The sequence below is a fragment of the Phacochoerus africanus genome, chromosome 2 (genome assembly GCF_016906955.1).
Source record: "Phacochoerus africanus isolate WHEZ1 chromosome 2, ROS_Pafr_v1, whole genome shotgun sequence".
NCBI classification, from domain to species: domain Eukaryota; kingdom Metazoa; phylum Chordata; class Mammalia; order Artiodactyla; family Suidae; genus Phacochoerus; species Phacochoerus africanus.
The window spans coordinates 94,030,415-94,058,387 of NC_062545.1; the positions used below are offsets into that span (position 1 = coordinate 94,030,415).

The 27,973-nt window shown below is 37.0% G+C and overlaps 2 protein-coding genes and 1 pseudogene across 2 annotated transcripts; 1 reads left to right on the top strand and 2 right to left on the bottom strand.

Moving 5' to 3' along the window:
• Positions 1–5,977: 5,977 nt before the first annotated feature.
• On the bottom strand, positions 5,978–6,895 carry LOC125121102 (olfactory receptor 1013-like). Its single transcript, XM_047769403.1, has one exon. The coding sequence runs from the start codon at positions 6,893–6,895 to the stop codon at positions 5,978–5,980; it is 918 nt and encodes a 305-aa protein (XP_047625359.1).
• Positions 6,896–21,122: 14,227 nt separating this feature from the next.
• On the top strand, positions 21,123–22,060 carry LOC125120706 (olfactory receptor 2G3-like). Its single transcript, XM_047769167.1, is given in 2 exon segments — positions 21,123–21,386; positions 21,389–22,060. Coding segments are annotated over 2 exon segments (936 nt in total).
• Positions 22,061–27,032: 4,972 nt separating this feature from the next.
• Positions 27,033–27,965, bottom strand: LOC125120707 (olfactory receptor 1019-like; annotated as a pseudogene).
• Positions 27,966–27,973: the final 8 nt, after the last annotated feature.

Here is a 27,973-nt window from a genome sequence, read left to right on the forward strand (position 1 = left end):
GGAATTTCATATACATGTTGGAATATCTATAATAAACACATTTATCTATACACTATAATCAAGAGTTTATCTCCAATCACTTGACAATGTTTCTCATGCAATTTAACAAAGCAAAATTCAAAATGAACAAGATCAAATGTCACTGTGAAACAATACTTATTTATTCAACCCAAATCCCAAGATTAAAATAAAAAAGCAGGAGTTCCCATTGTGGCACAGCAGAAACGAATCCAACTAGGAACCATGAGGTTGAGAGTTCAATCCCTGGCCTCGCTCATTTGGTTAAGTATCCAGTGTTGCCATGAGCTCTGGTGTAGGTCAAAGATGCAGCTCAGATATGGCATTGCTAAGGCTGTGGTGTAGGCCAGCAGCTGTAGCTCAGATTAGACCCCTAGCCTGGGAACCTCCATATGCTGCGGGTGCAGCCCTATAATGAAAAAATAAATAAATAATAAATAATAAATAAATAAATAAATAATAAAATAAAAAAGCAAATACAAATCATTTAAAGGCACAGAAATTCACATGATATCAATGGCAGTGCTCAAAGAAAACTTTTTTCTCTTAATAGAGCTAGAAAATTAAATCTAGTCTTGTGTTAGCTTCTTTTTTAAATTTTTTAAATTTGCAATGGTGGGGTAATCCATGCGATAAGTTTTACAATGTTGTTGGTATTCAGTGTGTTCATCCTGTGTGCTTGAGACTCAAAGCTTTGCAGGGAGGAAAGAGTCCTCTCTACCTGTAGCTCACTCATTACAGTTTTACCTTATTCTTTGTGCCTGTAATTTGTATATTTTTGAGCAGTAGCTACTTTCCCATGGAGAAAGCCATAGCAGTATTCACTATTATTCTTGCTCCCATAAAAAACCTGTTCCTTACACAATAAAAATACAGAGGTCTGCAATGCAACTAGGATGTTATTAAACAGGAAAGAAGTACAGACAATGAATGACCAAAAATGAAAATTTTGTTTCTATCATGATCTTTACATTTTCTTATTTTATTACTGAAAATTTCTTCCTTACATCTCACTTGATTCTAAAAACACCTAAAAGATATCATGATTATTCCCGTCCCACGCATGAAGAACATGCAGTTCAAAGAAGTTAAATAACCCACCCAATATCAGGGACAGGGCTAGTATTCAGATGTCCATTCTTCTGAAACCAAATTTGATTCTCTTTCAACACTTTCAATGCTGTCACAGAACAGACCATTCCCTCAGAACCTCTCTTATTTTGTAGTAATGGAAAATTTTACTTTACTTCCCTTTATGGGTCGGTGTGTTACAGACCAGACTAGGATACATGAGTTTGTAGGGTCCATCCCTGCCTTTGCTCAGTGGATTAAGTATCCAGCATTTCCATGAATGGTATGTAGGTCATCGATGTGGCTCTGATCCTGCCTTGCTGTGCCTGTGGTATAGGCTGGCAGCTGCTGCTCAAATTTGACCCCTCTCCTATGAACTTATATATGCTGTAGATTCAGCCCTGAAAACAAAAACAAACTAAACAATTATTTCTACTTATGTAATTATATACTGTGCTTACATATAAAATAAATGGGTTCTCAGAAAGCTCTAGGGACTACTGCCACCTAGGATTCTGTGCGATATGAAATAGAAAGAAGACACTTGCCAGTACTTTCTTGACACATAACTGATACAACTATGCTAAGGTTATTGGAGTTCTGATTCTGTGGGATGAGTTGTCAATGATTATAAAATTTAATGGCGCACTATTTAAACTGAAGTGAAAAATTTGAGGTGTTCTGTAATGGTTACAACATTATAAAGTTAAGATGTTGTGTTCTTAATTTACAGAAAAAAATGAGTATCAGAAAGTTTAATTAGATCATAGGACCTGTAAGTCAATTTGAGCCTAAATACTCTACTCTTCCTCTACATCCTGTGATATTTACATTGCACATAATGATTTGGTGTTTTTAATTGATTATATTTTGTTATATAAATATATTTTTGATTATATGCCATAGGCAGTGAATTTTTTGTTTGGTTAGTTTTTTTTTTTTTTTACCTTTTATTTTTTTTCTACTGTACAGCATGGTGACCCAGTTACACATACATGTATACACTTTTTTCTCACATTATCCTGTTCCATCCTAAGTGACTAGACAGAGTTCCCAGTGCTACACAGCAGGATGTCATTGCTGATCCATTCTGAAGGCAATACCCTGCATCTATTAGATTAACAGTTATTAGTAGCAATTATGTTTGGGTGCTTTTCAAAAACATGCGGTAAAACATATCAGTAAAATAATACCACTATTAGACATTTGGCTTTCCACTTAGTTCCTTGAATCTGGAATCCTCTTAGAAAACTGAGGAGAGGAGTTGTAACAAATATGCATATTAAAAAAAAAACCAAAAACAGGAATCATTACTCCACAGTGGACCAAATAAAGAATTTCGCAACTGAACAAGTACCTAACTTATAAAGATTTTTTTTTTTGTGAATTAATTGTGGCTCTTTTCATAAATGAAGTCTGCTTATAAATAAAAATGAGTACAAATGTGTCTATATACATAGATGGGTTCAAGTTTCCTCTTTTGACATGAAGATGCAGCTCCCATTTCCTGGCCTCTATATGCTATATTGAAGAAATCAATGGCCTCTGGATGGAGCAATGTTTAGCATGCATAAGGTGGTTAGGAGAACATGATGAAAAACAGTAGCTTCAGGATCAGAAGACAGGGAACTTATTTCACACTATGCCATCACCTTCTGTTTTAACCTTAAACAAGTTGCCCTATTTCTACAAGTAGTTTACTTAGGTAAATTAGGAGTCGCTAAGTTCTGAGATTTTTCACAGGCCATTGTGTTTATTGGGATAAATATTGTTCTAGTTTCTTTTATTTCAATACTAAGCAAAATTTGAAGAGTTCTGAGACCTCATTCCACCCCTCCTTCCTGGTAAACAGTTTAGGGGATGTCCTAATGGGATGAAAGACTTTTAGAATGGATTAAAACAGTATGAGCTCGGCACTTGAGCACTTTGTTATTATGAGATTGATTCTCTACCTATTGAGAAATGTATGAAACTGTCCCTAAGAACAATGTAGGAGGTACCTGATTTTTGAGAATTAGTCTCTAAACCTAGCAAATATCCTACCATACCTCAATTAGTTTCTGATAAACAGTTCTGTGAGCCATATACAATTTCTCCTGCTTTCTTTCTGGTTTACCCTTCAAGTTTGAGATCCTGTGTTGCTGTCTCTTTAAGGTAATAGACCACTCTATCCCTGGATTTATATTCTGGAAACACTCTTTTCTGGTATTGGCCCAGGAGCTCCTCTTGTGAAAATTTCCACACCAGCCATTTCATTTTTAATGAGTCCTTACACAAAGTTGCCATGGCAGCTGGAATGTGCTCAAAAAGATGGTCTTCTCACAGCGGCCCTGAGATATATCTTCGTTTACAGGAAGGAGTAATGAACGATTTGTGTGGCAGGATGATAAGTTTTCACTTCATACTAATGCAAACCTTCAGAGTTAATGACTTTAATTTCAGGAATAATCACATTTTGGGTGGATTTACATATAAGCTTCACCTACTCTCTTTCCTATCAGCTTTCACCTGCAAGCATTGGTCAAGAAACCAGCTGTTTTCAAAAACATGGTATTCCATTACACTTTATATCTACCAATAAATACCAAAGGAAAGGTAGAGTAACCATCCCCTCCAATTCACAGAAACAGTTGGTTTTATTGTTTGTCCCAACATTTGGAAGTAACTGGCCTGATAAAATAAATGGAGTGGCTATTTGAAAATGTAGTCATGGGAGTTTCCGTGGTGGCACAGTCATTAATGAATCTGAATAGGAACCGTGATGTTGCGGGTTTGATCCCTGGTCTTGCTCAGTGGGTTGAGGATCCAGCATTGCTGTGAGCTGTGGTGTAGGTCGCAGACACGGCTCAGATCCAGCATTGCTGTGGCTCTGGCCTAGGCCAGATGTTATGGCTGCAATTAGACCCCTAGCCTGGGAATCCCCATATTCCATGGGAGCAGCCCTAGAAAAGTCAAAAAGCCAGAAAAAACCAACCAAACAAACAAACAAAAAAACATAGTCATGGTTGACGAGGTGTCCTCTAGGTGTGCAACATTCCTTTAAAGTGCAGCCAATACATGCTCTATCTTCTCTTCATTAAGAATGTGCATACTTATATGGCCCCTGTGGTGGCCAGGAATACAAGTTTTCCAAAGGTCCAAGTAGAGACTCTCCTTGTCTAAAGGCATTAACTCATGATTTCTGAAATATATTTCTCCATGTGTGTCACGGTCATGCTTCCAAAAGTCTGCCCACAACTAATAACTGAATGAGATACCAATGAATATCATCCTGTTAGACACAGGACTCCCTCACATGTGTCTTTTGTTATTATGTGAAATGTTCTTCCAGATTTTACTTCCCTACCTGTGACCTTGTACTCAGCATATTTGGAAGTCTGTGTGTCCGAGGGTGGAAGGTGTCCCCAAGGCAACCCTCTCAGTATTCTGAGCAGTTGGAATCCAGGACTGCACCCTGGCCACGTTGTGGATGGATCTGACTCGGGTCATTCTACTGGGCACAGCAATTGATCCTAACACAGGAGAGAAGTGAGTGGGATGACAAAATATGGTCAAGAAGAATTCTGTTTGGAACTCAGGGGATTTAGCAGTCTATTTTTGGACACACTGGATTTAATTTTCAGATTAATATGCATCACTGTCTGTGTTATCAGCCTTCATACTCTGAGGGGAGGTCCTACATTTTGGGGGAAATCTTGCTGAAATTTCATTTTCTGCCACTGTTTATTTCATTACTGCATATACAGACAGAAACAAGGACACATTCATGTTTTATTGACATAAATCACATTAACATTGCATCATTTTTAAAAATCAAAATTATATGCAACTCATATTCCTCTTTTGTCTGCCCCCTACACAAATTTTTCTCTTTTGATTAGTGTGTACTTACTGAATTTTATTTTCTGAATGAGTTCCACCTTCCTAGAGTTTTCATTATTTTTATTATAATAATTGTGTTTTGGTGCTCAGAATATCACAAGTTGAAATAGATCCTATAGATTCACTATTTAAATTAAAAGAGGAGCCTGGAACTTATATAGTAATTTTCAAAAATTGTATTTATAGGAACCTGATCAATGTTTCATTAATTGAGTAACATATATAAGAAACATTATGGAAGAGGTTATGCTTTTTGAACTTAGTTTTACTGATTTATTACTGGTTGCCTCTAGGTCTTTACGGTAATACTTCTTGCAGAAAAAGTACATAGAACATGCTTAAGAAATTCTGTTTAAGGGAATGAAAAGTGATGATTTTAGCTAGTTAATAGTCATAACAAAATGCCAAACATTGATTCAGCTTATTTGTTTTTCTATAAGAAAAAACTATTTAAATACTTTTTATGTATATGAGAACCAGAATTATTCTTATGCTAAACAAGTGGGATGGTCTGTCACTTTATAAAAGAAGAAGAAACATTTTGGTTTTCTTTTTTTTTTGTCTTTTTTTTTTGTCTTTTTGCTATTTCTTGGGCTGCTCCTGCTGCATATGGAGGTTCCCAGGCTAGGGGTCTAATCGGAGCTGTAGCCACTGGCCTACGCCAGAGCCACGGCAACTCGGGATCCAAGCCGCATCTGCAACCTACACCACAGCTCATGGCAACGCCGGATCATTAACCCACTGAGCAAGGGCAGGGACCGAACCCACAACCTCATGGTTCCTAGTCGGATTCGTTAACCACTGCGCCACCACGGGAACTCCTCTTTTTTTAATATAATAATTTTAATTTTTTTCCATTAACATTTTGAGTTTATGGTTTGTGTTTGTTTTTAATCTAGTTGAACATGAAATTTAATTGAAAAACCAATGGAGTTCTTCTTGGAATATAATAACCTGATCGATAACTATCTTTTCATCCTCTCAGATGGAAGGAAAGAATGTTCATTTATTTGAAGAGTTTGTTCAGAGCCTCTTTCACATCCTTATTCCTCAGGCTGTAGATCACGGGATTCAACATGGGGAACACCACAGTATAAAATGTGGAAACTATTTTGTCCCTATCTGAAGAATAGCTCGATCGTGGATGGGAATAGATATAGAGGATGGAGCCATAGCACAAGGTGACAGAGATGAGTTGGGAGGAGCAGGTGGAGAAGGCTTTGAGGTGGCCCTGGGTGGAGCGGATCTCCAAAATGGTAGTGATGATGAAGAGGTAGGAGGCCAGGATGAGCACGGCAGGGGTGATGACATTGGAGGCCAGGAGGAAGTATGTCAAAGCCTGGTAACCTTTCTTCCTGCCACAAGCCAACTTCACCATGGGAAGCAAATCACAAAAGAAGTTATCAATGACATTGTCGTTACAGAAATTCATGGTAAAAATTCTTTTGGTGATGATGGAGCAGTTAATACGGCCACCAAGATATGAGGCTGCAACAAAGAATGCACAGACCTTTACCGACATGGCCTGAGAATAAAGCAGTGGCTTTGAGATGGCCATGTAGTGGTCATAAGCCATGGCAGCCAACAGGTAACACTCACTGTACCCTAGCCCACCAGAGAAGGAAAATTGGGCTGCACAGCCAGCAAAGGAGATGGTTTTCTCTTCAGAGACACAGGTCACTAGGATCTTTGGGGTGTAGACAGAAGAATACCAGAGATCCAGAAAAGACAGATTCCCAATGAAAAAATACATGCGTGTGTGCAGCCTGGAGTCCTTACTGATCAACACCATGAGGGTGGTATTTCCTAAGATATTCCTAGAATAGACACCAAGGAAGACAACAAACAGAACCAGCTGCACCACAGGGTCTGTTGTGAAGCCCACCAGGATGAACTCAGTGATCTTGTGATTGTTTTTCTCCATGGTTATAGGGATTCTGACCTACAAAGAGAGAAAATGAATTCAGCTTGAATTACTCTGGTGAATACACATGCTATGTAAATATGCTAAATAAACTGCACCATATCACTTTTTAACCTACAAATCTGTGGTCCAACTGTATAAGTTCTTATTTTAGAAACAGTTTTTATTTTGTAACAAACCACTTAGACTTTACAGTTATATATTGTTAAATGATACACTGGATACATTAAATTTTTCAATAATTTGGCTTAGCAAACATCCATTTGAATCAGGCATCTGCCAAATGTGTTATGAGCACTCACGGACAGGAGCTTGGTTAATGTTTTTAGAGGGCAAAAAAAGGAAATTATTTTATTGGCTATAGAGTAAGTGGTCATTCAATTGGAAAAATATTCCTGATGGCTGTTTGTGATTGTTCTTATGTTTTATTTTATCGGATTCAATTGCACTGATTCTGGCTTAGGTTTTATTTTTGCTTACAAGGTATAAATCAGAGCCAACTCAGTCTAATGGTTTCCTTACTTAATGATTTCAACAATATTTCACACCAAATCTCTAATGTTGGTTATTTACTTTTTTCTTAAAATAATATCCAACTAAGAAAGGATGAACTTATAATTTTTATTGTCTTGTTCTTAGGTCTCCATCACATAAATTTGCTATTGCCAACTGTGTGATTTCTTTGCTCAAATTGCTAATTTTTGGTATCTGAAATATTGCATTTCATTTATTTTTATTATATTTTGAAAGCATTAACTACTTTTCTGTCAGCACTCCCATGTATTGGACACCCCACAGCCAATTACATTCATATTTTACAGTGATATCTATAGACAAGATAACACTTATAAGAATGAAAACAATATAGACAAAGTTTTGGGTATATAATAGGATGATATACAATGATAGGATCATAAAGTACACAGGATAACCAGTGTTTTATGCATATTATAACAATAAAAATATATATTATATATACATAAATAAATAATATAAAGAGCCAGTTTAGATATAATTCACATATACCACATAAATAACACAGTATAGAAATCTATACATTATTTTATATTTTTATTTAAGCATCTTTCCTTAATAACTATTAGGAAAAAATGCATGTTTCAGAATATGACTGTGAGACTCATTATTCCATCTTATGATACAGAAATTTGCTCACTCTCTTCAGGAATCTCTGCATGTAGACTGTAAATGCTCTATTGAAATAGATAGATAGGAATATATCTAGCTACAGTGCATCTATATTCCACTTTCAGACAATTCCAATCACAATAACTTTCCACCAACATAGATCATTTTATGGCCAAATAAACAAAATCCAGTGCATACGACTTTTATTTGTGTGTTGGAACTTAGAGTCAACACTGGACTATCAATTAGTGTCACTAACACGTACTTCTGAGTAAAATTTCAAATAATGTAAGATTTTCTTCTTAGGCTTTTGTTACTACTGGTTCTCTAAATGTGTTCTTGTCTAGGTTCAAAGACCCCAGAAAACTGAACCAAGTGATGATGTATTGCTTTTCCTCTGATGATCTGTTTGTAGCATTGGACATTGCTCATCAGTTCTTACGGAAAATGGTCACTTCACTAGGTTTCCAGGCCATCATGCTTGCTAGGTTTTTCTTCTATTTCTACGGCTGTGTGTTCTCAGGTGTTACTGCCCCAAGCTTTGAATTTCGGAATGCCCCCCAAATCAACCCTTGAATGCTTTCTCTTTATCTTTTCCATCTATAGTCACTCCCCACTGAATCATCCAATCTAATGACTCTAAATGTTCTCTATACCTGAGTCTTTTCTATCTATCCAACTATTATCTATCTATCTATCAAATCATCTATTATCTATCAAATCATCTATTATCTATCTAATCATCTATTATCTATCTAATCATCTATCGTATATTATCTATTATCTATATAATCATCTATCATATATTATCTATTATCCATCTAATCATCTATCTATTATCTATCTATTATCTATCTAATCATCTATCTATCTCTCATCTGTCAATCTATCTTATCTGGCTTTCTAATCTACCTGTTGCTTGTCCTCCAACTGTTTCTCTTCCCTGAATTTCAGACTCTTGGATCCCAATGTCTACTTAACATTTCTATGGGGATGTCCCCTGGGAAGTTCAGGAAGAACTGAGCTCTTAACAGTCCTCCCTAAGCCTGCTTTGCTCTCAGATTTCTCCATTTCAGTAAAAGGATTGCATTATCTCAGTTTAGGGAAAATCATGAGATATTTTTGACTCCTCGTCTTTTGCACTGTAGGTGACTAATCAGAAACACCGTGATTCAACCCTCAAAATATTTCCAGAACCTGCCCATTTTCTCCCAGCCCCAGTGGGTCCACCACACTCAGCCTCTATCTTCTCCCATTTGCTTTAGAACAGAGCTTCTTACTAGTCTCCCTGTTTCCTCCCTACTTCCATCCTTATCCCCCTGAGCCTTTCAACAAAGACAGAAAGTGTGATCCTGTTAAAATACTAGAAAGGTCATGTTATTCCTCTTCAAATTCTCCAATAAATTCATGACTTTTTCAGAGTAAAATCCCCAATCCTTCTAAAGACATGCAAGCTTATTACCTTTCTGCTTCTGATTCTTACTTTATCCCCTTCACCATCTACTCCACTCCAGCTCAGCTGCCTTCCCTTCTCTTTGTTTTTCTCTTTATCTTTATTTTTTTCTTTTTAGGGCCACACCTGTCCCTGTGGCATATGGAATTTCCCAGGCTGGGGGTCAAGTTGGAACTGAAGCTGCCACAGCCACAGCAACATGGGGTCACAGGCACATCTGCACCTTACACCACAGCTTTCAGCAGCACAGATTCCTGAACTCACTGAGTCAGGCCAGGGATTGAAGCCATATCCTCACGGATACTAGTTGTGTTCATAACTCTCTGAGCCACAATGGGAACTTCATTTTTTATTTTCGTCCTTTCACTTCCTGGGACAAACTGAGTTTATTCAGAGTCTTTGCATTGCTCCCTCCTATAGTTAGAATGCTCATCCTCAGATGTCTCTGTAATCAACACCTACCCTTTTACCCATTTGTCAATTGTCACTAATGTTACCATTTTTCAGGTGTTCTCTAATCACCTTACTGCAGTCCACCTCCTTGACATTTCTTTATATCCCTTTTCTGCTTTATTATTCTCTCTAGAATAGCTCATTATGTGCTATTACTTATATCCAATTAATTTAACTTTTCATTTTTAAAAATAGAATATAATCTTTCTTATCTGCTTTTGATGGAAAATGTACATCAGTTCAGTGTTTATTTCATTTTAATCTTGAGGCTTACTGTGAAGTTTTGTGGGCTGTTTATTCTAAATGAATACAAACAATGCAAACTGAAAACAATTTTTTGCTAGTCAAAATCTTTGAAAACATGAATCCATGAAAACTATAAAGGGTTTCCTGTGGGAAAAGTTGAAAAGCCCTAGATAAAACCTTAAACTTAACTATCTGCTGTTTCTATATGCCTGTGATTCTCATAATTTGATTCTAGAACTTTAACATATATAAAAATAGTAGATACGTATTTTGCATAATTTACTCTGACAAGCAACGTGCTTAGTACTTCACGAGCATTACTTTACCTATTTCCACAACATCCATCATAGCTATGCTTAATGGTTAATAGAAATAATTTTTATAGGTGACCTAATTGAGTTCTAATGAGAAGCAAGTAGTACAATGAGTAAGTGTTGTCTTTCTCTAGAGACCTGGTGATTAACTATGAAGTGTCTTCCTTTCTTTCCTGATATTAGATTAACGTTGCTTTTGCGATCCATGGGTCCCTCTCTTTTTGGTTACAATATCCTAACTTAAATTTAATATGATCATGCTGAGATGCTATCCCAGCTAAGTACCACATCTGATAAATGTTTCCAACTAGCTTCCAAAATATCTTTGGGCAGAGTCCTATGTCCCTTGCCTTGACAGCCAATACTGATTCTCATCCTAGAAACATTCTGCTCACTTTACTCTGGACCAGGCCACTTACCTGCAGCTCTCACAGTCACAAGCAACAAATGACGATGCCATGGGTCCAGACAACTTATACTTGCTCTAGGTCCCCAGAGTATTTGATGCATTATGTATCTCAGGGGTTCATAGCTTTGAAAGTCTCTAAAAAGCAATTAACCAAAGTGTGTTAACTTTATTTAGGAGACTCTCACTCAATGCAAAAGTGAATGATTTTAAAAATAACATACAATTACTATATTTTGAGTAATTAAATATTGTAAAATACTTTCTTGAGAATTTTATTTGATTGTCAAAAAAGTCTATGGAGTACAGATTGCTTTTCCAACTCTCAACAAGAAAATACTTAGTATGAGAGTTTCTAGACTCATACTTAAGTGAAGTAAGTCAGATGGAGAAAGACAAATACCATATGATATTGCATCTGGAATATAATATACAGCACAAATTAACCTTTCCATATAAAAGAAACTCATGAAATTGGAGAACAGACTTGTGGTTTCCAAGAGGTTGGGGGAAGGAGTGGGATGGACTGGGAGTCTAGGGTTAATAGATTCAAACTATTGCATTTGAAATGGATGAGCAATGAGATCCTGCTGTATAGCACAGGACTAGATATATCTAGTCAATTGTGATGGAACGTGATAGAGGATAATGTGATGAAAAGTATATATATATATATATATATATATATATATACATATATATATATATATTCTGTACAGTAGAAATTGACAGAACACTGTAAATCAACTATAATAGAAAAAATAAAAATCTTAAAAAATAGATCCAGGGAAGTTAATCAATTTTCCCGGTAAAATGATAAATAAGTAAAGTCAGGATTTAAACTGATCTGGTTAGGAAATTTAAAGTCTTTTCTATGCCAAGCATATTTCAAAGGCATATAATAATTATCTATTCTGCTATGACTATAATGCTTTAAAAGCAAACTGCACTTATTCTGAGTTTCTATATAGTCAGATTTTGCAACAATCATATTTGGCCTCACTTTTCATCAACTCATTACTGCCTTTTTTTTTTTTTCCACACCACCGACTTGGAGAAGTTTTTAGGCCAGCAGCGACCTAAGCCATAGTAATCACAATGCAATGTCAAATCCATCACCCCCCAGGCCACCAGGGAAGTCCCGTTACTCAGTTTTTAAGTGACAAAAAGTGTCATATTAACTAATGTGCCTAAAATCAATTCATCAAGTTTCTTCAGTATTTATCACAGTGATATTTATTGAGAACTTAAAATGTGTCAGACACTACACTGAGAGCTTTAAAAGACTCTCTTACTTTAACCTTCACAGTAATCTTGTGAGATAAATATGATTTTCATGTCCATTGTATGGATGATCTGAGACATAGAAATGATCATACAGGCGTTCCCATCTTAGCACAGCAGAAACAAATCTGATGAGGAACCATGAGGTTGGGGGTATCATCCCTGGCCTCACTCAGTGGGTTAAAGATCTGGAGTTGCTGTTCACTGTGGTGTAGGTTGCAGACATGGCACAGATCTGGCATTGCTGTGGCTCTGGTGTAGGCGGGCAGCAACAGCTCCAATTAGACCCCTAGCCTGGGGATCTCCACATGCCATAGGTGCAGCACTAAAAAGACAAAAGACAAAAAAAATGATTATACATACATTGTTCAAGGTCACAAAATTTGAGGCTTGTACAGGGAAGATTTAAGGCTTTTCTCTCAGGGCTCATCATCTGTTCCCATGTCACGGCCCTCTAGTACTTCCTAGTTCTAGATGCTCTTTTAGGACCTATGGAAAGTGATAGAACTAAGGTATGGGTCCTGACCTCAACAAGGGTCCAGTTTATGGGAGAAACCCAATCTTTTTAAACAAATAACTGCAACAGGTTATGGTGCAATTACCTATCATGGTTGACAGAGGGAGGCAGGCCAGAATGGAGAGTTTGCTTGAGTTAATAAAGGAAGTGTGTGTGTGATGAGAAGAGAGAGAAATGTGTGTGAGCTTAAAGATGCATGGACAGTTACCCAGTGGGAATATGGCATTTCTGGAAAAGGAGAAGAACCTAAAACTATCAAGGCACTGAGTCAGGAAATAGAATGGATGAAGGAACCATTGACGATTTGTCATAGCCATCTACAGAGTAGAGTGTGTTTGTTGGCCTAATGTTAGGCAGGATTGCAGAGGGCTTTCTATGCTACACTCAGAAAACTCTCAAAGGCAGTGGCTTCTCTTGGACCAATAATAAGATGTCTGAAGTGTCAGGGGCTGTATAAAAAGCTTGATGGTGATATGGAGGCAAATATCACTGCCCAAATCAGTATGTGTGGAGCAAGACTGATTGATGGATAGGCAAACACTCTATACCCATGTCTACTTTAGGATCCACAATGTGAGGAAAGAGACATTTCACTAAAGACTCAAAGTGGCCACAAGTGGTTATAAAGCAAGTCAGTGGACACGGCTGACTCCAAAACTCAGTGCTTCTGACTCCACATTCTACGCTTTTTACCACAGCAAATTCTTCCTAAACCTTCTGCCATGACATAAATACTCCTTCTTTGTAGGCATTTATTTTTCTATCTACATCCACACTGGACATTCCCAGGATAGGGGCCCAATCAGAGCCTTATCTGTGATCTACATTGCAGCCTGAAGCAATGCTGGATCCTCAACCCATCGAGTAAGGCCAGAAATTGAACCCAGATCCTCACAGAGACAAGTCCTTAACCTGCTGATCCATAATGGGAACTCCTCATGTAGGCATTTTTGCTCTTAGTCACATCTTGAAGAGACCTCACTCCCTAATCCATCCTGTCCTCTTATAAGAGTGCTTGAGAATCTAGTGAGAGAGAACCACAGGTAGACCTGAGACAGCTTTGTAGTACAGGGGGAGATTTATATCTCAGGGAATCTTTTTGTTAGGAATGTCTCCATTCTCCCACCTAACCTGTGCATACTCATATGTACACATATTTCATTCATATCCCAAACACATTTGCATTCCAAATTGTTTGTGCTTAGGGTTCATTCATCTTAGAACCTTCTTTTACTCCTTTTAGTTGTTCAAAAATATGTTATCTTTTCCCTGTGCTATACAGCAAGTCCGCATTGACCATCTATTCCATATAAAATAATGTGCATATGCCAATTCCTACAGTTACCACGGCATTTCTTCAAAGTAACACAAGTGGAAGTTAACAACATGGAACTTGCTAAGAGAATGCATATTTGGGGCTGAGCTTTGTCTAAATCCACAATTGTATTCTTTTCCCAATAAAAATGTTGGAAAAATAGGAATTTTTAATAACTTTTTTTTTTTGTCTTTTCCAGGGCTGCACCCTGGCATTTGGAGGTTCCCAGGCTAGGGGTCTAATCGGAGCTGTAGCTGCCGGCCAACCCCAGAGCAATATGGGATCCAAGCCGTGTCTGAGACCTACATCATGGCAATGCAGGATCCTGAACCCACTGAGTGAGGACAGGGATCAAACCCTCAACCTCATGGTTCCTAGGTGGATTTGTTAACCACTGAGCCACAAGGGAATCTCCAGTAACATCATCTATTTCCCATCTGTAGTGTTTCTAATTCAGGATATGTCCTGAACATTGATATTAAAATCAACCAACAACAGCCAATTACAATGCCTTCAGAATTTGAGGATCCTGAGAGTAAGTTATATTATTATGTGGAAACATTATTTGACTCGGCTGGCTTTCTGTATTTTGAAAGGACTTAATCAGCATTAAATTTTTACTCCTTTCCTCCTCCCTCCCTTTTTTCCTTTTTTCTTTTCCTCTTTTAGTTATATAAAAAAGAGCAATATAATGATCTAGATATTTTAATGTCCATTTTGAAAATGAATAAATCAAGGCTTATGAAATTGAAACGGTATATTTGACCTCACAAAACTAGTAACTTCCTGTGATGGACTTACTCTTTTCTTATAGACAGTTTGCATTCCCTAGCCCTGCAATTGTAAATGGTTCCAGAGTTTGCTATGATCAGGAAGAAGAGTACTGAGGGTTCAGATTGGCTATGTGGACAATTGAGAGTGTAATTAGGAGCAAAACCATCTCCAAATTCCAGGTGATTCCAAGACATGACTCTGTGTATGGCCTCTGAAACCCACCTTTCAGGTTCTGCTGTTTTTGCATTGAATGTGTCTGTTTTTGTGGTTGCCAGTATTAGGCAATACAGAAAGATGAGGACACCTTGGTCACGTGGAAGGCAGGTTGCACTTAACCATGGTAAAGTTTTACATGCATGGGAGGGAGCAGAGGGGGACAACAAACACACACATCAGGGAGGAATCCCTCAGAACAAATAATTAAATTTAAAATTTTCATTACTGCTCTGGGACATCATCCCTCAAGAATCTAAAATTCAGCCTAAAGCCCTAAAATGAGAAGACTCAAATGACTTGGGAGTTTCACTGTGTATGACTTCCTTGTCTTTATTTTTAATATATAAAAGGGAAGTGTTGGATTATAGCAGTATTGTATTTGTGGTCGTGATAGAAGAAGCTTCATTACATCTCCATTGAACTGTAATTTTGCACCTGGATATCGTGTCTCTTTTGGCTTTTATGATATTTTTCTTGAATGAATATGTGGTGAGCACAGGTATGAAGCAGATTATTTGTACACATCATTTATGGGGTTAGGGTATTTTTTAATCTGATGTGCTTATGGTTGCTTGCTTATTGAGATATTAAAGATAATAGTAAAATTTTAAAAAATTAAAAATAATAGTAATAGTAAAATGAAACTATCAGGTATTTAACTAAAGGACATTTTGGAATTAAGTAAACTCAAGTACAAATTACGGTTTTGCTAAATATCCTGACTTTGCAATAGCTGTATAACCTCTCTGATCTTCAGGATTTTTTCATATTTGAAATGGATATAAATATACTGGAGTTGTTGTGAAGATATGATTTACCATCAGCAAAGTACATAAACATGTTTGTCATGTAATGGAGAATTATAATAAGTAACATTTAGGGTGTGTGTGTGTGTGGGGGGGGTGTGTTTCCTTTCCATAGGGAAAGATTTTTTCTAGGGGTGGACAAGTGATTTAATTGCCTCTACTGAGCATCAAAAATTGTTAACTTTTGTTATTATGTTTTCCAGCACAGCATTCTTGCTGATGTTAGGGGCTGGCCCTCTTTTAGAACACGACCTTCTGGGAACCCCTAATTTCATTATCTTTCTCTTTCTACCTTGTGCATGATCAAAACCAGATCCCAATTTTTTTGTCAAAAGGATTTGTGAAGTTAATTCACAGTAAATGGTAGATTATCATCTATGGTGCAATTTATAAACTCTATAAGTGATATTTTTATCATTTCATTACTGGTATATTTCTATAAATCAGTGATGGATTCTTTAGAAAAATATTTATGGTCTTCCTATTAAGCTTTTCTAATATTCTTTCTTAATTAGTAAGACACATAATTATGATGCTATCTTTATTCTTAATCCTTCAACTCTAGTCTTTATGTTGATTTTTTTAATAGTAAGTTTCATTGATTGAGGAACTGATGACCAAAGAAATCACAAATTTTGGCAACACTAAACACACGTAGGGGTTATATGAGCTTGTGAAGGCTCTAAATGGCTTTACAGAGATATATCAAGTACTTCCAATTATTAGTTATGTCTTCTAATCCTTCTCTTAAAACACACGTGGACCTCTACAAAATTAAACAACCAAGCTTAAATGCTCTTGTTAGCTATAATTTTTTCTCTATGTGTCAGATATTACGATGAAATTGCTAGATATGCTTTCTAATGTAATCAAGATAATTCTATGGATTAAGTATTAATATAGTTCCCACTTAGCACAGGAGAAAATGAGAAGTTTGGAAATTTATCAAGTGACATAGCAGAAAAATGCTGGAGTCAGAATCATATTTTGGCTGTTCTTGTCCAGAGTTGATGTTTTATCTCCATGCTCTAGTTCCTTAAAAATTATCCCGTGAAAGTAAGTTATTATCAAAGACTAACAATATCCCTGGTATCTATCAAATCCATCTTCTAAATTTAATAAACAATTTAATCACACATAGGAGAAAATGATGTATTCACTTATACAGGTTTAATTTACATAAAGATTAAATAGTTAGCCTTTCGAAAATCCTGAATTTTGAGGGAATATTAGACTTTTCTAATTTGGTGTAAAATAAATTTTAGATTTCTTCCTGAGACTTTCAGAATGGGAAAGATGAGTCAGTTATCCATGTAATACGGAAAATGCCTACTACCATCCTTTTTCTATGTAATGCTCAAATAGCCTGAACTTGAGTAAAGTATAATTTATCACATATTGTACCTTTTGGCATCAAGCCATATCAACAATTTTTATTCTTCTTTTCCCTCAAACTGAATTTTTTATTCTTTTTTTTCTCCAAAATGAATTTGTTGATCAAATTGAGTGTTTTTCAGAAAAAAAAATTAAGTATTAGGAAGTAAATTACTTTGCTTGACTATATTCTTTGACTTAAATCATGGCTACTCTGAGGGTGAATTTATTCTTAATCTGAGCTCGACTTCAGAAAAACAGGAAATAAGAAGGGCTTATTTGAGTTCTATGAACATATAATAGTGCATAATATATGTTAGAGAATGGGAAAGCATAAACAAACATGACAGGATCCCTAGAAGCCCAAAGCCAATTGGAGAGATAAACTAATAAATTTTTACTTGCAAAGATGCACACATACACAACGAGGGAATATGTTGAAAGGATGGAACTGTTCATTCGCAGAGGGGACTTTGATTAACTGCCTGGGTGAATTTAATTAGGGAGAGTTTCAAACAGGATGTCATGAGTGCCTAGTGTTTAAAAGACTAAACAGGAGTTTTCCAGGCAGACATGTTGCAAGAAGGCATTTGGCAGCAGCAACTTTCTCCTTGTGAGGTCTAGTGGAGGTTGCAGAGTTTATTCCATGTTTGCTTGCTTGCTTGAAATGCTTACATAGAATCAAGAGGTAATTACAAATCATCCATGGCTTTCTCAACCCAAATTTACTTTGGCGAGTTTGCTTTATATTATGGTATTTTTTTAAACAAAACTATTTTTATTCTTTTTATCCTTAGAAGGGTGATGTATATAGCTCCATATATTCTCATCGCAACAAAAGGAGATTTACACCTAGCTGGTTTTCTGTAATTTGAGTTGTAAAGTGACTAGAAATGCTCTTTTGAGGTAACCATGCATTTAGAAGAACTAAGAACTATCTTATTTTATTGTCTTTAAAATATAGACAGCATTTCAATATATTTATGTTCCTTTACATGAGCACAATTCTACAGAGGCATGCACGCCTTGCACGGACCCAGACATTAATTTTTGGCAAGGGTTTATTACTATAAATATACGCATATTTATTGTAGGTGCTTTCATATGTATTCAGTAATTCCTCCAGTAATTTTGGACAAGTTGTTTACTGTCTTAAAAATAGTCTTGCAGTTCCCCTGTGGTGCAGTGGGTTAAGGATCTGGAGTTGTCACTGCAGTGACTCTGGTTGCTATTGTGGCTCAGGTTTGATCCCTGGCCTAGAAACTGCCATATGCTGTGGGTCTGACTGAAAAGAAAAAAAAAAAGACTTAGTCTCTCTGTCATTTGGAGGGGGGATGAGGCCTGCCAACAATTCTTGCCCTGAACACAACAATGATTCCTTGAAGAGGATCACATATATTAAAATGGCAATAGTTCACATATATCGAGCCCTTACTGTATATGCCTAACTCTATTTTAGATGCTTTTATGTATTATCTCTTTACCTCATTTACCACTTCTTTGAGGATGCTATCGTTGCCCCTGAGCTGCAGATGAGGAAAGGTAAACACAGACAGGTGGTGTGAATTGTCCAAGCAAGACCTCCCAGGGGACAGGCACCTGACAGGGACAAGGATATGACCTTGTCTCTCCAGGGGTGGAGCCCGAGCTCTTCACTACTAGTCTTGCAGTCTCCTGAGGGCGTGCCATCTTGTCAACCCAGAAACTCACCGTGGATGTCTTTTGCTGTCATCATAGGCACTGGTAAACATCACTGGGATGATTCTATTTTTAGCAGGACTTAATTGACTCTTGTTTGGAGGGCCTGGAAAGGGACTCTGAAGCCTCCCTTTCTTTCTTCTCATGATGAAAACAGGACTGTGACTAAAATTTTCTCTCCTATTGCCAGAACCATCCCCCCTTTATCCTTGGACTTCATATTTTATTTTATTTTATTTTATTTATTTTATTTATTTTATTTTATTTTATTTTATTTTATTTTATTTATTTATTTTTTTATTTTCCCACTGTACAGCAAGGGGATCAAGTTATCCTTACATGTGTACATTACAATTACATTTTTTCCCCACTCTTTGTTCTGTTGCAACATTAGTATCTAGACAGAGTTCTCAATGCTACTCATCAGGTTCTCCTTGTAAATCTATTCTAAGTTGTCTCTGATAACCCCAAGCTCCTGATCCCTCTCACTCCCTCCCCCTCCCATCAGACAGCCACACTTCATATTTTAGATCATTTCACTTACCAGTTCACTGAGTTATTTTATTTGAAAAGCCCCGACTTAAAGCAAAATATAGTAGTGCTCTCTAAAATGTATTTCTTGCACATTAATTCTATTTGAAAAATGATGTTTTGCATAAAGTATCTTTTTCTTAACCTGCAGCAACTTGGTTCTTAAATGTCTTCTGGATAGGATTCCTCATTCCCTTAGGAGTCAGTTTGTTCCTTTCATCTCAGCTTTCCACTGGACTAGGAGTTCCCGTTGTGGCTCAGTGGATTAGGAACCCAATTGTTATCCATGAGGATGCGGGTTTCACCCCTGACCTTACTCAGTGGGCTAAGAATCTGGCATTGCTGCGAGCTGGGGTGTATGTCACAGATGTGGCTCAGATCCAGTGTTACCACGGCTGTGGCTGAAGCTGGCAGCTGCAGCTCCAATTCGACCCCTAGCCCAGGAAATTCCATATGCTGCAGGTGCAGCCCTAAAAAGTAAAGAAAAAATTTCTACTGGACTGTAAGTTTTATGAGCGTATTGGAATATCAGCTGTGTTTATCAGAGCAGGCCTGGCATCTGGTACATGCTAGATGATCAAAAACACAATTTGCAGAAGGAAGAAAGAAAGAAAAAAAAGGCGGGGGAAAGAATGAACAAATGAATGACTAGCAGCTGCTTCTTGCTCTTACAACTGTGCTTACATCTGGGACTTTTCATTATCCTATATCTTTCTAACTCCCTGCTTTTAATCTGCTACAAGTCAGTTAACCAAACCTATTATCCGTGCACAAACTAAGAGTAAATGGGCACAGGGTGAGGGCTAAGGAGCTCTCAGTGAATAGCCCCAGTAACTTTAATTTGTCTAGATCATTTTCAATAATATTATTTTTACTAGAGAAGTGAATTCTAGAAAAAAGTAGGAACATTGCATGTTATTATGGCTATTAATTATGTGTTATTTGTGGATTATTTCCTACATGTAAACATTGTCTTAAATTCCTTATAAATATTATTTAATATAATCCTCAAAATTTAGCTCTATCATTTTTCTCATTTTATATATAATAAAACCATCTAAGACCTCACTGCAAGATGTGGTAAAGCTGGGAGATTTAGCAACAGGTGTGATCCATGGCTGGGTTTGGAAATGATGTGTACAGTTTTTGTTTTTTAGCATATCAGAGTATCTAAACACTAGAAAGTTGCATCAGGGTGAAACAGAAGAAGCACAGGCTGCCACTCTCCCCTTGAATTATAGGTTAGCAGGTAGCATATGAATGAGTGCCCTTTATGGCCATTTATCTGCTTGCTACATCATGCCATTTTTAGGTGTAGAACAAAGACATAATTGGATCTTTTTAAGAGCTGAGCATGAGCAAAGCTTTGAATAATGAATATGTTTAGAAAGATTATGAGCAGCCAAAAGAGATAAAATACCTTAGATAAAAGGCTTAACCATATCCCTTAAGAATATCTGTTTAACTTAATCAGTATTTGAATCTGAATATTTTTTTGAATATTCCCTTCAAAAGCAGAAGAAAAACGTTCTGCTTGTAACACAAATCAGAGGTTCAGGATATAATCTCCTTGTTACACAATTTACATCTTGAATTTCCAACTCTGTGACATATAAGGCACAGTGATATTGCCCTATATTGATGTTTTCCTTCAGGTGACTAAGTAGCTCTATGAGAAGGAGGTCGCCTAAGAAATGAATATGACAAAAACACACTTCACTGTGACTGAATTTGTGTTCCTGGGGCTCTCATCTCAGCCAAAGATGCAGCTCATTCTTTTTGTGATGTTCTTGTTTGTCTATTTATTAACGGTGGCAGGAAATATTATAATTATCACTGTCATCCAGATAGAACCTCGTCTCCACACACCCATGTACTTTTTCCTCACTAATTTATCCTTCCTGGATATCTGCTACACATCCACCAATGTCCCAAAAATGCTGTCAAACATGGTGGGAAAAAAAAGAAGACCATCCCATTCTCCAGCTGGGCTGCTCAGACGTCCTTCTCCTTCTCCTTTGGGATGATTGAATGTGCTCTCCTTGGTGTCATGGCTTATGACAGATATGTAGCCATATGTCATCCTCTTTATTATATAGTCATCATGAACCAAATCACCTGTGTCCAGTTGGCAACCATTTCTTGGTTCAGTAGCTTCTTGAGTTCCATGGTCATCAACATCTTCACTTTGAGTTTGCCATACTGTGGACCCAATGTCCTCAATTACTTCTTTTGTGAGGTTCCTTCCATCCTGAGATTGGCTTGCACTGACACCTCATTTACGGAGATGGTTGTTTTTATCTTCAGTATCATCATTGTCTTCATTCCTTTTATCCTCATTATTGTTTCCTACACCCAAATCCTTCTGTCAGTTCTTAGGATACAGTCAGTCTCTGGGAGGCAAAAGGCCCTGTCCACCTGTGCCTCCCATCAGACGGGGGTGGCCTTACTCTATGGAACTGCCATCTTCATGTACATGAGACCCCAGTCAAAGTCCTCCAGGGCTGGGGGCAAGATCATCATGGTGTTCTACACTGTTATCCCACCCATGCTCAACCCCTTGATCTATAGCCTAAGGAACCAAGATGTAAAAGGAGCCCTAAGGAGAGCTTTTGCAAAACAGAGGGCATGAGAGCTCTGAGGTTAACTGTTAATAATATAAGATAATTGATTTAATGGTCGCACCTATAGCATATGGAAGTTCCTAGACAAGGGATTGAATCTCAGCCCAGATGTGATCTATGTTGCAGTTGCAGAAACACCAGACCCTTTAACCCACTGCACCAGGTTGGGGGTTGAAACTGAGTGCAGCGACCTCAGTGACCTGAGCCACTGCAGTTTAATTCTTAAACCATTGTGCCACAGAGGGAACTCTGATAATTGATTTCTGCATATGAGGTGATAGAGTAAATAGCTTAGTCAACATCTGACTGGCTATTCATAGAGGACACATAATTCCAGCTGCAAACTCAAAAATAAGCATGTTTTCCCTAAGAATGAACCAGAGCAATCATGTGTCAAAACAATGCCCTTTATCGAGTGACTACTATTTTCTTACTCCCTGAGAAATATTGGTTCTCTACAATCAGAGACTCTTTGAAATTAATTGCTTCAAATTATATTAATATATCTTAGTTATTATATTAATAACATCTTAGTCATGCCTGGAAGATATAAAGCAGCTATACAGAAGCATTCTTAATTTTCAACTCTAGCATAGAACTTCAGTTAAGAGTTTTTGGTGAAACCTTTCCCAACTACCTTAATTTTGTTGTTTACAAGAAGGCAAGACCCTGTCTATACTTTGTGGTCTATACATGATTTTGACCTTTTATACACAGCTCTTCTTTGCAATGAATATATCAAAATATTGCTTCATTTAAATTTTACTTCAATTCCCCTTTGTGTCAAATCCTGGTATGTGGTATTCCCCTTTGCAGTGGATGAATAAATCTGATTTTATCTGATGATAGATTTATTCCTGATGGTCTTAGGCTGATTTCATAGACTGGAGGATAGCAGTGATCAGAAGATTTGGTCAAATGTTAATTAATGGATGAATTCATTCATTCACTACATATTCATCAATGACAATATACCATAATGTTAAATAAAATAGAAGTATTTCATTTCCTCATATATACATAATATTTATAGTATACATATAATATGCACACCTCTACTAACAAATTGGGATAAATGGAATAAAGGAGCTAATTGTCAAGGAATGGTGACAGACATTAATATGTGGGATGACCTTCTCTGAAGAGGCTGCATACAAAGCTAGGAAATAGAGGTAGGAGTCAGATTGATACATGCTTTCTATGCAGGGGATCTTTGTGGACAAAGACAGAGACAGTTTGCTCTAAATGTAAGAGGTTTATCCAAGTCCCACTAAGAGAAGCACACAATTTTATGCCATGAAACCCATCTGAAGTAGCCAGAGTCTACTTGACTTTACCAACCTAAACGCTGTGTTGCTACACTAGTTTCTTCAAAGGTCACTCTGTGGATGGATATGTGATAGGACTTCAGGGAACAAAGAGGAATCTTCTCTAGAATCCATTAGTGATAAACTTTCCAATTCCCCAAGTATTAATTCTTATGTCCTTAAATTGGTGCCAGAATTTGAACCACAATTCAACTTTACCAGCAAAGCGTTCCACTGGACACCCAGCTAAAATATTACATGGAAAATTCCCACGTTTTCAGCCTCTTTTCTATTTTGTTCACTGTTTCCCCCCCCTTCTGGTATTCTCTACCTCATTTTCTTCCCTTTTTAATTTCTGGGCCTTTTTCAGAAACAACCCACATGCTCCTCCTCTGTAACACTTCCCTTGTCTCCCAAGAGCAAATGCTCTCGTTCAAGCCTGAGTACCCACAGCACTTTGTCTGCAATTTTCTTTCAGCATTTATTATTATTTTTCTTATAATATGGATTATTTTCATTATTTTATCTCCTTATGCATATCAAATATCAACTCGGTGAAGTCTAGATATATATATGTAAGTATATATATCATGTATCATATATATGTATATATGTATAATTAAGCACTGATTGTTTAAAATAATACTACCTGAGGTCAAATAGCTTGAGAGTGGAGAAAGTGAAATGCAATTTCAACTTTGTCTCACTGTGGCATCTTCCATCTTAATCACTTCTGCATCAATTTTTACCTTTCATAGCTTCAAGTACAGGGATTACCAGCTGGTTAAAGGAGACACCAGTTCACAAGATTTTTGCACCCTATGATAGAGAATATGATTGAAATGTCTACCTTTGTTATAATTTCATTACTGGACAAAGTTTTTTTGGTGTATAAAAGAGAATTCAGACCTTTTCAAACATCAGACATTTATTTATCACTTATTTGAACAAACTAATGGGATAGATGAGGTATAAATAATTGCAACAAGGTCACTGATTCAAGATATCTAAGTGGGATTTTCAAAGATTTTGATTCTAAAGCAACCACTTTTTCGACTATAACATATACTAATTGGTTTGTTGCTAATGAGAAAGGAAAGCCCATTTTTCTTATTTTTCCCACAGCATATAGACTTACACATTGGCTTAAAACAAAACAAAACAAGACTGGGAGTTCCCATCGTGGCTCAGGGGAAACAAATCTGACTAGCATCCATGAGGACACAGGTTTGATCCCTGGCCTTGCTCAGTGGGTTAAGGATCTGGCATTGCTGTGAGCTGTGGTGTAGTTCACAGATGCGGCTCCGATTGTTGCTGTGGCTCTGAGCTCTTATTTGACCCCTAGCATGGGAACCTCTATATATTGCAAGTGTGGCCCTAAAAAAGATAAGAAAACGAAACAAACAAAAAAACATGAAAGCTAATCTTTGAACTGTTGATACCAACTCTACATATGTCTATTAACCCCTATAATATCTCCATAATGTGAAGCTAGAGATATTTCTGAAATTCATGATGTGACTGGGTAATTTTAAACCAAGTCAATTTCAACTCTTATTAATGGCATCAATCAGAAAACCTGGAAGTCCTCTTTGGTGTCTTTTCATGAGGAGTGGGGATGCCCTACCACTTTAGGGAAACCCTATATTTTGGCTATATTGCCTTGGAGGAAGGGCTGAGAGAAAAACATTATTAACTGCAAATATTTAAAACAGATGGTGTGATGTAATTTCAGTATATCTGAGAACAACTTAGCTTTCCCCAGATCACAGTCTGTTGCCTTTGCCTGATGCTTTTACCTAGCACTCTGGTGTTTTAAATCAGGATTTGTACCCTTGGGAACTTGCAAAAAGAGTTATATCCTCCTCTATTGTCACTCGTTGATACATCAGGATTAATAAAACTATTCTTTGATAGTGTCCTTGGATGATGGCAGAAAGCATGGACTATTGCCTCCCAGAGAAAAGGCTAGGTTTTAACTGACATTAGAAGAGAGGTAGAGAAAAAAGCATAGGGAAAATTAGGGATGGGACCAGGACAACCAATCCTGTAGATATTACAGTCTTGTTAAAATTAGCCTTAGGGATTGATCCAAACTATATCCTAGGGCATACTTGAAGGCTAAAAGTATGTTGATATGTGATGTTGATCCAACTAAGATGACTACCAATTCTGAACATTAGGCAAAAGAGACCAAAGGGGTTCAGTGATTACTAGGTGAAACCAATGACTCACCATAAGTGAAAACTGAGAACAGAATAAAGGGTATTTTCAATACTAATATGCTAGTTAGAGCTCCAGCTCTTATTTTTGAGTTTTGCATAGCTCTTGATTTCATTGGCGGCAGCAGTTTCACAGAGATCACAAAGTAACAGGAAGCACAAAAAAGTCCTTGTTGTTGGCACATATATGTCTTATGTTTATATCCTCTCTTACCTGACACATGTCTAGCATTTATAAGTTTTTGCTGAATATATGAGTAGGTGGATCCTGGATGAGTTATGTCATCCTTCATACCAGCTCTGTTCCCCATGTTTTTAACTACACTCTTTCTAACTTACTTTCACAGCTAAGAAATTGTCAACATTTGGATCTAACATTCCTCATGACCCTTAAAAAATATGCTCATAGTAATTGGCTATTTATTTCTGCTCTCAAGTCCTATCTCCATTTCTAATCAATATGTGAACCAATTTTGAATTAAAAAAAGACTGCATCTTGATTAAGATGACCTTCAAAAATATTAACTTATATTTGCTTCAGATGATAGAGTTAAAGTTTACTGAAAACTCTTCAGTATTTAGGATTGATTTGGAGGATATTATGCTTAATGAAATAAGTCAGACAGAAAAGCAAATACTGTATGATATCACTTATATGTGGACTCTAAAAAAATAAACTAGCAAATAAAGCAAAAACTATTATGTATAAAATAAATATGTTACATGGATATATTGTACAGCAAAGGAAATATAGCTAATATTTTATAATAATTATAAATGGCATATAACATTTAAAACTTTTCAATCACTATGTTGTACACTTGAAACTTACATAATATGGTACATCAACCATACTTCAATTTAAAAAGAAAGAACTTAAGATTGAGTCAACAACTAGTTGGTAATTCCAGTAGTGTTTATTGGAAAGTTTTTGTATTCTCTATCTTCTGCCACTAACCTTCTGCCCCTATCATTTACCTGTGATAATAAAATATTTTCAATTTTTGTTATCATTGAGGTTGCAATACTCATATCAGACAAAATTGACTTTAAAACAAAAGACATAAAGAAAGACAAAGAAGGACACTCTTTAATGATTAAGGGATCCATCCAAAGAGAGGATGTTAGTATCGTCAACATATATGCCCCAAATACAGGAGCTCCCAGATACATACAACAAATACTAACAGACATAAATGGAGAAATCAATGGGAATACAATCATAGTAGGAGACTTTAATACCCCACTCACACCAATGGATGGATCCTATAGACAGAAAACCAAAAAAGCAACAGAAACAATAGAAAAGTTAGACTAAATTGATATCTTCAGGACACTACATCCAAAAAAATCAGAATACACATTCTTCTCAACTGCACATGGGACATTCTCAAGAATTGACCACATATTGGGACACAAAGCTAACCTCAACAAATTTAGGAGAATAGAAATTATCTAAAGTATCTTTTTCCAATTAATCTTCTGAAAGCAGCTTTCACATCCTTGTTCCATAAACTGTAGATCAAAGGATTCAACATCGGGATGATAATAGTGTATAACATGGAGGCCCACTTGTCAAGATGCAGGGAGTAGCTGGATCTTGGCCACAGGTACATAAACATGACTGTGCCATAAAAATGTGTGACACCAGTGAGGTGAGACCCACAGATGGAGAAAGCCTTTAGGTCGCCTTCAGCTGAGCACATCTTGATATTTGCAATGAGGATGAAGGTATAAGAGATAAAAATGATAAGGATGGTACTGAATTCAGTTAAGCCATACAGACAAAAGAGCAAAATCTCACTGATGTGGGTGTCTGAGCAAGAGAGGGCTAAGAGTGGTGGGATTTCGCAGAAGTGGTTGATGACATTGGAACCACAGTAACTCAAACTGAAGGTGACGGAAGTGTGGGCTACTAAACTCACCAGACCAGCCAGGTAGGAACCCAGCATGAGAGCCAAGCAGACTCACTTGGACATGAGAGTGCTGTAGTGGAGGGGTCGACAGATGGCCACAAAGCGGTCATAGGCCATGGCAACCAGGATGTAGCACTCAGCATCCACCAAACCTACAACAAAAGCAAACTGGGTGGCACAGCTGGAGAAGGAGATAACCTTGCATTTTGTTAGGAAGTCAGCCGGCAACCTGGGGGCAATAGCTGAGGAGTAACCCAGGTCAACAAAGGAGAGGTTGCAGAGGAAAAAATACATGGGTGTATGCAGCTGAGTGTCTGTTATGATCAGGATAATCATACCCACATTCCCCACTTCATTGACCAGGTAGACTAAGAGGAAGACCACGAAAAAGATGATCTGGAGGTGAGGGTCTTGAGTGATGCTCATAAAGATAAACTCAGTCACCATCGAGTGGTTTTATTCATCCATCTTTTCCA